The sequence below is a fragment of the Lepisosteus oculatus genome, chromosome 12 (genome assembly GCF_040954835.1).
Source record: "Lepisosteus oculatus isolate fLepOcu1 chromosome 12, fLepOcu1.hap2, whole genome shotgun sequence".
NCBI classification, from domain to species: Eukaryota; Metazoa; Chordata; class Actinopteri; order Semionotiformes; family Lepisosteidae; genus Lepisosteus; species Lepisosteus oculatus.
In genome coordinates this window covers 24,117,407-24,130,687 of record NC_090707.1, presented here as the reverse complement: position 1 = coordinate 24,130,687, position 13,281 = coordinate 24,117,407, and the positions used below count along the sequence as shown (strand labels likewise).

Here is a 13,281-nt window from a genome sequence, read left to right as displayed (position 1 = left end):
ACTGAAGATAAAAAAATATATTTTATAGTGTTCTTGCCAATGCAGTGAGCAAATCAGTATTGGGAGGTATAGGTGTTGAAATGTGACATTGAAAGTGATCAGCTTTTTTGTTGGAAGAAATCATCTGAAGAAATAGTATGAAGAGTGTTCTGCCTTGAAAAACATATAATGCTTGTTGACAAAATGCAGAATGCATTGTTTAAATCAGCAGTTAGTTAATACAGGTGCAATATCATGGTACGAATTGTATTTGGTGGGACACAGATAATCTGACTGTATTTAGTGGTGGTGGGAGGGTGGTCATTTTATTATGAAAGAACTCCAAAGTATGCATTATCACTGCATAGCTCTTAGGATATCTGTCTGGTGCTTCATGGTTCCTAATGCTGTGTTGCAGGTGTTCTGTCTGGAGCTTGGCAAAGTGTCGAGAGAGAAAGTGTTTCCCATGCACAAGACCAGTGTGGATGGGGTGGAGGACATGTCCACATTGGCTGAACTTCATGAGGCTGCCATCATGTACAACCTTTACCTGCGCTACCAACAGGACAACATCTATGTGAGTAGCAAATGATACAGCTGTATCAATGCATATAACATTACTGTCCATTTTGAGTCATTATAGCTTTTTTGCAATGGAGTGTCATTTTCTCTGCCTCTCCCCTTATTGTCAGAAATATGGTAGATTGTTTTCAGGTGTCATAATGATGATCACCACCTCCAAGCACTTTGAGATGGGGGGGGGTGTTATAACAATGCACAGCACAAGCAGAACTGCATTTTAAACGATTATTTCCAAAATTTGTCACTGAATCTCATCCAATTAAAAACGGGTTTTCAAATGTCAAAACAGAATTTTTAAAACAAATTTTATTTTCAACAGTCTCAAAATATTTGAACAAGCTGGTTATAATACAAAATAGATAACGTCCAAAACCGCACAGCGGTGAAAAGTCATCAGAAGAAGACAGTTATAAGAACATGGATTCCTCAGTTAGTTTCAGAACAGCAAATGTAAAAGAAGAAATGACACTTTCTCCTTCCTTAATTGTCAACAGTATGCCAGTGCCCTTTTCTTATCTCACCCAGATCTTCCTACTACTGTCTTGCTGCATATTATTTTACAGGGCCTTTTAAAACGAGGACCTTTAAGTCTAGATTTTGTCTAGATAGGCTGATTTGTGAATAACAGGTGTTTCCTGTCACAAACTCTCAATATAGAAAAATGCCTTTTCTTGGAGGAAAGGGCTTTTTCACTGACTTATTTCCTGACTTTTAAAGAACCCACTGCTTTTATACATGACAATAGCTTTCAAATGCTTAAAGAGGTGCAGTGTTATTTGCACTAGATATTGAGGAAACTAGCGACTAAATAGTTTTGATTTGTGGTGACAAGCTGGGCTACAACTAAAGTTAAACACTTTCGAAGTACAGCATATGTATTCATCCCTAATTGTTCATTAGGCAGAATTACCCATTTTAAACGCTTTCATTGTGCTAACACAGCTGGGAACAATGTAAGACCCATAAACCCAAGTATAGTACAATTTTCAAAGGTACCTCCAACTGCATCATTGTTGTATAAACTCGCTGTTCTGCATAGCTGTAGTTTGCACAACATCATAAATGACAGGTAATTGGCAAAGAGTAGTGTTTTCTAATGAATCCCAAATTTGTTTGGTGATTGTAGAGTACTAGCAATTAGGACCAAAAGTGAAAGACTCACAGAAATCTGTGTAATAATTTTCCTGTCTTTAATTTCTGGATCTAAATCCATATAATTTTTACACATCATATGTTGACACCTGAATGAGGCTCAACAGCCAATGTTGACATGATTGGAAGGGGTAAAAACCTTTGCAAGATACTTTATAAAGTAAGATAGTTCTGCCTTTTTGTCCTGTTGTAATTGATTGTTGAATATCGCTGATAAAATACTCTATGACAACCTTTCATCCTCACATTCTGCTTTCAGTACTTTTTGAATATTCAGTTAACATGCCAAGTTCATAGGCTAAATTACCAAAGGAGCACATCTGATAATTTACCCCAAAAAATAGATGCAAAGAACACAGTCCAAGAAATTAAATTACTCAACTGTGCAGAAGGCTTAAACATCATAGAGTCCATCAGGAATTACAATAGATGTTATAGTGTTTTGTACTATTATAACACCTTTGTCTGGTATCAATACACCTTAGTTTGGATGAGAAGACATCTTTTGACATTTGCAATATTTAATTCGCATTGATCAAAATGGGATTGGCTCTAAAAATTAAATAGTTGCTGTTTTATGGTGGACTGTCACCAGAAAATTGTTTTTCTACATGAGGAAAAACATCATTGAGTGGAAATAGTAGAAAGATGCAAAATGTCTAAGACCTTTGCACAGCAGTGAATGGCAGAATGAAAGAAAATAATGGGATTCACCAAAAGGCACATTTTTTTGTAAATTACAAAACATTTACACCCTAGCCAAAGAAAAGTGGTGCAAGGGTCTGTTTACAGACAACTCTTGGCACATGTAGCCACTTACTGTAGTAACAAGGCTGTACACAGTACACTGGTGCTGTGTTTTGCAGTGGGAATCTTGTGTACATTGCTTTGAGTGAGTTGCCATTCTACAAGTGTATTTGTTCTGGCCCCATCTGCTGTACTGACATCACTACTCTCGGGGGGCTTGTAGACAAGCAGTGGGGGGACTGACCCCAGTGCCCTGACTACAGTCCTGCATTACAGGCTCTTCTCCCACAGAATAGACGAGCAACACATTGCACCCAAGGGACCAACTCCATTACCTCATCACAGAGCCTAAGTGTCTTAATGCCAGCCAGCATGTCCTCCATGAAAACCCTTTCTCTGACCCTTTTGCTTCTCCACATCATACAGTCTGTATGTTCCTATTAAAGAACTGTAGTGAAACTGTGCCTAAGTGCAAATATCCTGTCCTTGACTCCATAAAAAGGCTTTGAACTTCTGATCAGCATTACAGTGGCAGAATTTAAGGTGTTACACAACATCGGAAATTCTGAAATTCTTGCCAGTAATTTACAGAGCAAAAATTTCTGAATTATGCCCTCTGTAATCGAACAACTGCTGAAATAACCATTTTTGTATTTATTTTTGTTCAATGTGGCAATTTATATATGAAGTAACCCAGCAGACACTTACTACACTTGTGATGGCTGAAGCAACAATCTCATTTTTCAGTCCAAAACAGGAGGAATGCAGTTTCAGAAGAGGATTGTTTTGCTGCCTCCTGGTGTTGTACAAATGTTATAACACTGACGTTACATAGTGAAAAATTATTTATCACAGTAGTTCATTTATAGGGTATTCTATGAGATTCAAAGGTATTTACTTTAATTTGCACAGTTATGACATTTAAAAATTTTAGACTTTCACAGTGGAAAAAATGGAAAAAATCTCAAAGCAATGCATCTTTAAGTTCTTTTTCAAGTTGTGTCTGGCATGCAGCAATATTTAGATATATTGATTGTTAATAGATGACAGGGTTATCCTTCTTATTTACCAATGTGACGGTACCAAGGCATTTTTGGGAGGCTGAGATAATGTACTCCACCAAATTCCAAGCCTATATCAACTTCTTTAGATTTGTTATTTACAGAAATTATACATTACAGGCTGCATGAATTATCATGTCACCATCATCATCGTGTGAAATTGAATTTATGAATTATTTCACTTGGTCTGCTCCAGTAATTAATATAAAACCTTAAGATCTGCTTTGGACATTCCAATCATTTTCACTCATGTTTGTAAACGGTTGAGGGTGGAGTTCCCTGGCTCTGCTTTTTTCCCCCTATGAGACCTCATACTGTTAACCTCATCCTCTAAAATTAAAGACCAATTGAGGGTGATTACTAGAATAGTTTATTAATTGAAACTTAACATTTCAATTTTGAGTTTCAATGTGCAAAACATGAAATGCATCAGAAAATGAATTTGTTAGATATCAGAGTAGTAAATGACAAAGAGCAGATTTAATTGTGGATATTAATTTTCTGTTTGATAGGACATAAGCTATCTGATTATACCTAGTGTGTACATCTGTGATGTTAAGAAGAAAGGTCAATTGGTGCTTAAATTAAATTGATCCTGTTAACATAGAATACCTTTCATGATGTGTTCCAGAGGCACTCCAGTGCTTACTAAAACGCAAGTACCTGTAGCTTTTCTCTCATTTTCAGTACAAAAAGTGAATTCAAGCTGGCCCTACACACATCTTTTCTCTAGTGCGTGTGACCTTGAAAACCTCCCAAGCCACAGCTTTATTGTCTCTACACTATAGCATCAGAAGTGGAGAGTATACTTAGCAGGATAAGGTGGCCCTTTAATCAATTGTTCACATAGCACAAACCTGAAACTGCATGGAATCATTATGTATACGATATCTAATTTGATCATTAAGTGCTCTTATACATCCAATTTTGTTAATTCATGCGTGTTATCAAAAGGGTTCTCTAAATTATATTATCTATCCATATAGTTTTCCTGTAACTGACTATGTAAGCAATACCTCCATTGCCTCCTCAAAGGTTCTTTTCTCACTAACAAGACTCTAATAAAGTAATTTTAATTTTAAGTAATCCAATGAGCAAAAGCTTAACAACACAGTGTGAATGTGGCCAAGTTACAATTACTATTAAATAATTAAAAATGTGTACAAGGTACTTTAGAAAGAGTGGATAGTTTGAAATCAAACTAAATTTTGAAGGGTAACAAAACTGATAGAGAGGAGCTCCAGAGCTTTTTGTACAGCCAGGTTAGTCACAGGTAGTTGTTTATAAGCTTGAAATTGAGAAAATTGTCTATTTTGGGATAAAACTGGATTTTTGGGGTGTTTTAAACTACAGTTTAAAGAGTATAGGATGTAAAATTAACCTAAAATACAAACTCATACTGTGTATTTAGGAAATATTAAACAATGGAAAAATATATAATATCAAAAGAAACATGTCACTCGATATGTGTTATTAGAATGTAATACTGATTTTGGTTACAAATAATTTTCTTTCATCATTCATTACTGACTTGTTACACTTGAAAGAGTGTTGATTGGGCACAGCTGAGATGATTTAATCTATTGATTGTGAGTCCTGGGGAAAATCAGAAAAGGTTAAGACCCAATGTGCCTCACTTTTCAAGAGACCAATGCCTTTGTGCTATCAGAGTATTGGAGCAACACCAATTGGAGTGAACAAAGTTGTCTCCAGTGATGCATCTCAGATTTGTGTAGATCACCCTGATCATGAATGTTCATTCATTCATGCATACGCAAATTTGTATAGCATGTGTATACCAGAACCATCGAAGGGTAGGGAGATACAAGTATGGGTGCATGGGCAGGAGTATAGTTGCAAGAGTACTTCATTTGATGATTGATGAGCTAAGTGAAAGAGACAATTACAGTATTTAAATGTGCAGGAGCTTCAGACTGTTTTCATATTGAGACATTTCACTCAAGACGTGAAAAATGGCCCTGTACATACTGTTTTTGTAGGAAAAAATGTTTAATAAGTGGTGGCTTACATTCGCAAAGGACATTAAAATAACTGAAAGGTCATGTGGGATCTGGTTTCAGATTGTTGTCTGCTCAATGTTAAGATGTTTTAATAACCCTGTGGCTTGTAAATGCCTTCTTCTGTCTGTTTTTTCTGCCCTCACCCATGTTACTTTTCACGTCATTGGTGAGGTAGTGTCATTAGCTCTGAGAAATGTCAGCTAGTGTATTTCTCATTTCAATAACTGACTATAAAATTTGATACTGAACGTGGAGGTATAAAATTAATTTAAATGAAACTATTTACATATCACCGTGACTGAAATCCAGGAGACAGACAATCGCGATGGGTCACATCCCTCTCACACATACTCCCTAGGCTGTCAAAACACTGCATGTTTCCATGTCATTCTGGGTGTGGATTTCCTATGTTTAAGGTCATTCATTTTCACTTCTATGGGAGATGAGATTCTTACATTTATTTATCCAGGTCTTCCCTATGACCATTTGTTCACCAGCTGACTCAGTCCTGTTGCCTTTTCCAATAAACATCCACACATGAGCCAATAACACCCCATGTAAATGCCTCTAATTCCAAATCAATATTTTACTCAGCATCTTGTTAAAATACTGTTTAATCAGCACCACTTCAGACATAGACTAATCACTCTGCCGCTTAAACTTCCAGTGTACAAAGCCAATGTCAGAGTCAAAGGGATAAAATGCTTTGGGAATTTGCTCACCATAAAATATATTATTTAAAATATTATCTAGAATGACTAATAATAAAGTACTAAAGACATACAGTAAACCTAATCTGTAGGTGATTAACTCTTCTCTTGCCTCTCAGACCAACATTGGCTCCATTCTGGCAGCAGTGAATCCCTACAAGCAGATTTCTGGCCTGTATGATTCCTCTGCTGTTGACCTCTACAGCCGGCACCACCTGGGCGAGCTGCCTCCTCATATCTTTGCTGTGGCCAATGAGTGCTACCGCTGCCTGTGGAAGAGACACGACAGCCAGTGTGTGCTCATCAGGTGAGCTGGCCTCCTTCTCTCTTTCTCGCATTCCTGCTCCTTCCCTTCGTACCCGAAGAAGGCTCAGCAGCGGAGTCGGTGAAGTTCTTTTCCTTTCTGCTTTTCATTGTGGAATTTAGCATTTGCTTATTTAGAAATATTGATGTATAGAGCAGTGACATTTGGTATGCATATAAAGGGAATTATGTGAAAATCATTTTGATTAGCTTTAATTATTCATTACCTTAAATAGTCCATCATCATATTCATAGATAGGAGAAAGATAAAAGTTAGCGGACTAGAAGAATGGTGACTATATGTCTTGATTTGTGGTATTATTACATGGTAAAGCATCTGAACAAAGAAACACAGCAGGTACCCTAGGATTTGGAATCAGAAATCTAAGTTTGACATTTTTATCGGAACACTCCTGTCGTGAGACAGCAGTGCCCACACTTTCATGACTCACAAAACCAGCTGACTTCAGAGTAGATGTAGCAATTTGTATGGAGCGGGATTTTTTTAGTTTTTTACATGTGTTCATTGTGTCTCCACAGAGCTACATACTCGATGTAGATTAGTGGGAATGATTGTAGCTGCCCGAAGGATTGGGCCAACATCATGTCTGCCTCATGCCTATTGATTTTCTAGAATCCAAGCCATCATTCTTCGTGCTGCTACGTGCTGCTTCGTGGTCCTTTCAGCCCCCCCTCAACCTCCAACCTCCCAGCATTGAATATGTTTGCATTGATTGCTTACCAGTGCTGATGTCTATCTCATCACAAAGATTTGTGAGCCTGTCTGAGAAGTGGCTTTTTCTAGCCAGTAGTGGTTTCCCTGTCTGGTTGATGAATGGTTTTCACTGTCCAGACACCCTCAATGTCCATCTTCTGCGGTAGTAGAAGTCTTTAATGTCTGAAAAACAGGGAAAGACTGATCAATTGAAAAAAAAATTATAGATGCAGTGGAAATCCAATGCAAAAACCCTACGAGACTATTAGGATAGGATTATTTGAGACTAACAAATATTTCAAATCCTATGGATATGAACCTTTATCAGCTCTATATGTAAAATGTAATGAATAAATTAATTGAAAAGTAAGAAAGATATCTCTACATCTTAAAAGTTGTTCTATTCTTTTAGTTTTCTTTTTGGAATTGACCCCCGCTTGTTTCTTCGTCTTGCTGATGATGTTCCCTTCATCTTCCATAATCATTGCTAATTGTTAATCATTGCTTTTGGCTGTGATGAAAAAAAGTGTACGAATATGTCATTTGTTAAAGCAGTATGGTAGAATGCAGGGTTTTTACTCCATCTATTTACTTCAAATTTGTTCATTTATAATTAAGGCTTTAATAAAATTACAAATAAATTACAATTTTTCTCATGTGAACCTTCCCTGTTCAATCACACTGTACGGTTAGAGGTGCCATATCCGTAAGATATGACAACATGTGGACATTTCATATCTAATAGCATTATTTGAAAGCATAAGGTCATTAACTGTGGTGTCTTGCTTAAATTCCAGATCCAGCTTATACAACCTGCCATTTTTCAAGTTCTCTTTGTAGTTTAATTGACTGAGTATTTCTTACTTCTCTGTTTTACATTCAATGTAATGAGCTTCTGCAGTGAGAAGCAGGGCTGTAGCATGTCACCCAAGTCTTTGATGCTGGATAAAGCATCCAACTGTTGTAATTGTTTTTGGGATATTCTGACCTGAATTATATACATTTGAAATGCGAATGATTCCTATGAAAATGATGACACATCCTTGCCAGAATTTATTTACAAGCTGAATTCCAAGATGAACAAGACTTCATATAGGCGTAAAGTGACTGTGACAGACCACATCTTCAACCAGGGCAATCCCGTTATACACTTCAAAGAAAAGTTTAATTAAATGCCTTGTGAGTGTTAATACAATAATTAGATGATTAATCCCCATTGTGGCTATGTACAAAGATTACTGATCGTATAGCGGCCTCTAGTGGTTCATTGCAACTGCAGCCTCTTTTTAAGCCTCTATTTTGTAGTCTAAATGACTCCTGAGTCCCTTTTAGTGATGTGCTGTTGTATGGTGTCTTTCAGTGGGGAGAGTGGAGCTGGGAAGACTGAGAGCACAAAGCTGCTGCTAATGTTCCTGTCTGTGATGAGCCAGAACTCTGCAGGGACCCCAGCCTCGGAGAAGACCACCCGTGTGGAACAGGCTATCATCCAGAGCAGGTGTGCCAAGAGGACTGGGTCAGCGCTGGCTCACCAGAGGCAGAGCCAGATATAACAATGGTTGTATTACTGGTCCTGTAGTGTGCCTGCCATAATAAATACCACACTAAAATAGTAATTTTGAAATTTGAAAAACTGCTTCCTCATTTACATTAATGTTGATGTACAGTATAATTAGATTACCTTAGATCATTACATTCTATAATCACATTAAATACATAAACACTTTTTTAAGACAATCTGAAATCTGCTCACGTTCTCTTGTGCCTAGTAATGGTGAATGTTGCAGGTTAGTAGTCACGTTAATAATAATAATTGCTTACACTTATATAGCGCTTTTCTGGACACTCCACTCAAAGAGCTTTTACAGGTAATTGGGACTCCCCTCCACCACCACCAATAATACTTTTTGGCATTGGCAAAAAACCTCAACCTTAACTTTTTTTTTCTGTCTCTGTAGTCCCATAATGGAAGCCTTCGGAAATGCCAAGACGGTTTACAACAACAATTCGAGCCGCTTTGGCAAATTCATCCAGCTTCACTTTTCTGAGAATGGGAATATCCAGGGAGGATGTATCGTCGACTGTATCCTAAGTTTAAATCACATGACAAAATCCTTCATTTAATCAGTGCAAATATGACTGAATAGCAAAGTGGTTTTCATTAGTGACTCTTCAATTGCTCTCTGCTTTGGTTTTGACTGATCTGAAGTAATAACTCCCTTCTCATTCAAAAGGAACAGAACTGTGTGAACCAATTATTTCCTTTTTAAACTGAGATTTTTTAAGAATGATTAGAATAGTGCTTATTCGGGTAATTTGGTACTTCAAGCTAAAGAGCATAAATGATTCATTCATTTTTAATTGGATATATCATTTTTTTGGCAATGAAGTTGAGGAACTTAATTTGACTTGTATTTCTCCTAAGATTTTGTGTGGTTCGAATAACATAAAATTCAACTGAAATTTCTCATCATTCCTGTTAATTAAGCAGTTGTCGGCAAATTAAAATAGGACAATGGGTGAAAATGGAATCACCTGTCACTGAATTTCCGTAATTTAATACCACACATAAAACTCACTGTAGTCCAAATAGGGAGTACAGCCAATATTAATATCGGGGCCTTTTGTGCATTTTTACAGTCTATACCATAATCCAATTAACTATAACTACATCATATGAAAAGTTGGTCCCACAAAATAGACTGGCTTTGTACAGATTTTAATTCTTGTATGTCTTCTATTTTTTCATTCCTAATGCTAAAGCTTTGCCTCAAAAACCCATCTGTATAACAATGTTTTACTTTTTGCTTATCAATTTTCAATTTTCTGTTTAATAAAAACAAAGTGATATATTCTTAAAAACTGTTGCAGCAATGCCTGGTTATATTTTTTTCTAATGAGAAAATTATGCAAAAAACGTATTCAGGATGCTAATTGAAGATGATACTAAATTTACTAAACTAATTTAATATTAACTAAATTATTTTTTTCCATTTCTTGCAACTTGGGAAATTTGTATTTCAACATGTCAACATTTTGTGAATATGACCCAGAATCTGATGGGGATGTGAGGTGCAGTTTCAAACTGCTTACTACTTTTAATTCCAGAACCAACTTCTTTAATTTTATTGGAGTGCGCAGTATTTAATAGAACAAGGTGAATTACATTATTGAGGAATGTTTATAGAATATATTCAGGAGTCTAAAGGCTGCTTCCTTAACCTCTCTGTACCAGATTTGCTTGAAAAGGTGACTTGATGAACCTGAACCAACTTGCTCCTGTGCCAGAGTGGCGTTTGTTTCTGTATCCTGTTTCATACAATCTTTCAAAACGAATCAAACTGTAACAAATAAATGTTGCTCATCATGTAAAGGGAGATGTATAACAACTAGATTTATACCCATGGTGGCTGTAGTGTTGTCAATTTATGACAGACCCAGAGCAGTGAAACCAAAAAGTAACTAAATTAAAATGTAAGACATGAGGAAATATACTGACATCCCATGTAACATGTTTTGAATAACTGGAGAGTATGAAACATACACTGGTGATAGTTTGACAATATGAAGTAACACAAACCACAATAATAGTTACAATTAACTGGAATATTTTAAAAATCAGTAATTTGTCAAGCATTGGGATTGTTCGTCCACTAGTGGGGAAAGCGAGTTGGCTTTGGACCGTCATGAGACAAGCTCGTTTTACCCTACTGATGATGGGTTGTTATAATCATAATCCTGCTCAGGCTAGAGGATCCGCAGGTTCAGACATTTGTTGTCTGTGCTTTGCTGAGGAACCAACAGTGGGAAAACTACCATCTGTAGGATTATAACTGAACACCTTTGAGTCAGAGTTCCCTCTAAAAGGTTTTCAATAAAATGTTTTATATAGCTGGAACGTGATATTTTTGTGTGTGAATAGAATAGTCCTACCAAATCTTTCTCATTGGTTTTGGTCTAAAGTAAAAGTCATTCACAATATTTTCTCAGAGCATATGCTTTGCACGTGAACCAACATTTAATTATGGAGTTTTAAAATCCCTTTTTTTCCTGAATTGCAGAACCGTGTGGTGCGACAGAACCCAGGAGAGAGAAACTATCATGTATTTTACGCACTACTGGCAGGAGCTGATGAAGAGCACAGAGGTTAGTGTTCATGGCTCTTGAGACACAAGGGACAAAACGTTGTCAGTTGCATCCAGTTTGAAATGATTAAATCTTAATTTGCACTCCTAACTAAAGTGTGGGGTTAAGTTCTTTAAACAGAATACATCTTGATAAGAGGATGTTCAGTGTTTCCCATGGAAAAAGGGCATGCTCTGCAAGTTACTATTGTTTTCATGACAGTAGCCCATCAGTGCTGATTCACAGCTATTGGGTCCTGGAAAAGATTTTGGACTGTGGTGCTTTTTGTGTGCAAATGGATATTGCCAGTTGCTTCAGTTTCCTTCCAGCTCTCAGAGGCATACCGGTTAATTGGTATGAAAATCTATTGTTCATGTATGTGCATATCTGTGCACTGAAATGGAGTGGTATCCCAACCAGGGTATAGTCTTGTCTTGTACCCTTTGTTTTTTGGGACAGGTTCAAATTGTCAGAACCATTGCTAGGAGAAAATGGCATTTTGATAATGGCCCATCCATTCAGCATTCTTTATTGCAATTATTAGGTATGTTGACTAGATCTTTTTGTGACCTGTGAGGTTTGTTTTTCCCAGAGCTATATTTCCTGACTGAGCCTGAATCCTATCATTACCTAAGCCAATCAGGGTGTGTGCAGGACAAAAGCCTGGATGACAAAAGGCTATTCAACAGTGTCATGGTGAGTTCTGTTCTGCTATCACAGCAGTCTGTGCTTATTTTTTACTTTGGGGTAACAAAGATCAAGCATCAAATTAGCTTTTTTCATACAGGATAAAACTGGAATTGAGAACAGGATTTTGCTGTGGGCTATCTACACAGTTTAAGCACTGGGTGCCCCTAAAGATCTCAAATCAATGTATCAATGTATTTACATAACCTCAATTTAATATCTGAGGTAAAGCTAAATGAGGTGAAAGAAATCCATTTATTGCATATATTTCTGCATCTGTGACTAGCTTCTTTCTGATTGTCTGGTATCTTTAATATTTTGGATAAAATGAAGTGTTTAGATTTTGTGTTAAAGTGTTGAAATAAATGATTTCACATTGATGTTATAGTGAAGCAAGATTTACAGACATGTTTCAGTACAAAATGAGTTAATAGCTCACAATAAGGGAATTGCAGAAGTGATCAGGTGGTTGAATTGAAACTGGGCTGCCCTTCAATCTCGACTTATAGGAAGCTCTTAAAGTGATGGAGTTCAGTGAAGAGGAGATCCGGGACATGTTTAAGCTGCTCTCTGGGGTCCTGCAGATGGGCAACATTGAGTTCATGACAGCTGGAGGGGCTCAGATTACCACCAAAGGAGGTAAGGAATAGAGGTGCTCAGGAGATCTGGCTAAAGCAATCCAGTTCTCTGAATGTTATAGTTTCTTATTCTCACCTTAAAATAGGTAAATAGTAACTGGTTGAGAAAATACACCAAACAATTCACTGATTGAACTGATCTTAATGTAACTCTTTAATGTTTTAAAACTCTTTTAACTACGTTTTTAAAATCAGTTATAAGAACAGTTAAAGTTAATGTGAAGTAAAAACAAGAGAAAGATTTAAACTGATAATGGTATAGCAAGAGTTCACAACTAAAGTAAAAGGTCAGTATTGCCAAGCAGGAAGAAAGTTAAAGTTTTCCATTAAGAAAATATCTATACATGCCATCATAAAGCTTTACTGTACAGCTGCACTATATTGTATTGTCATTTGACATCTGAGAGATTTCTGTGAGAGAAAAAATGGTTTGGCCCCTGGTATAATTTAACTTTGTTTCCATTTACTACTGTAATTGTGCCCAAAAACTACTTGATGCATTCTGGTTTAAACAGCGATGTAAAGAATATGCCTGGAGCTAGAATTTCTTAACCACAGATGTGT

General features: G+C 36.7%; 1 protein-coding gene across 1 annotated transcript in view; it reads left to right on the top strand.

Annotated features, from left to right (window-relative positions):
* The window catches only part of LOC102695284 (unconventional myosin-X-like), a 134,030-nt gene that overhangs the window by 64,032 nt on the left and 56,717 nt on the right, over positions 1-13,281 (top strand). Inside the window, exons 3-10 of the mRNA XM_015359310.2 lie at positions 398-556; positions 6,372-6,559; positions 8,631-8,765; positions 9,226-9,350; positions 10,503-10,516; positions 11,329-11,413; positions 11,985-12,088; positions 12,589-12,718. Of these exons, the coding sequence (XP_015214796.2) occupies positions 398-556; positions 6,372-6,559; positions 8,631-8,765; positions 9,226-9,350; positions 10,503-10,516; positions 11,329-11,413; positions 11,985-12,088; positions 12,589-12,718 (940 nt within the window). The remainder of the gene's footprint in view (positions 1-397; positions 557-6,371; positions 6,560-8,630; positions 8,766-9,225; positions 9,351-10,502; positions 10,517-11,328; positions 11,414-11,984; positions 12,089-12,588; positions 12,719-13,281) is intronic.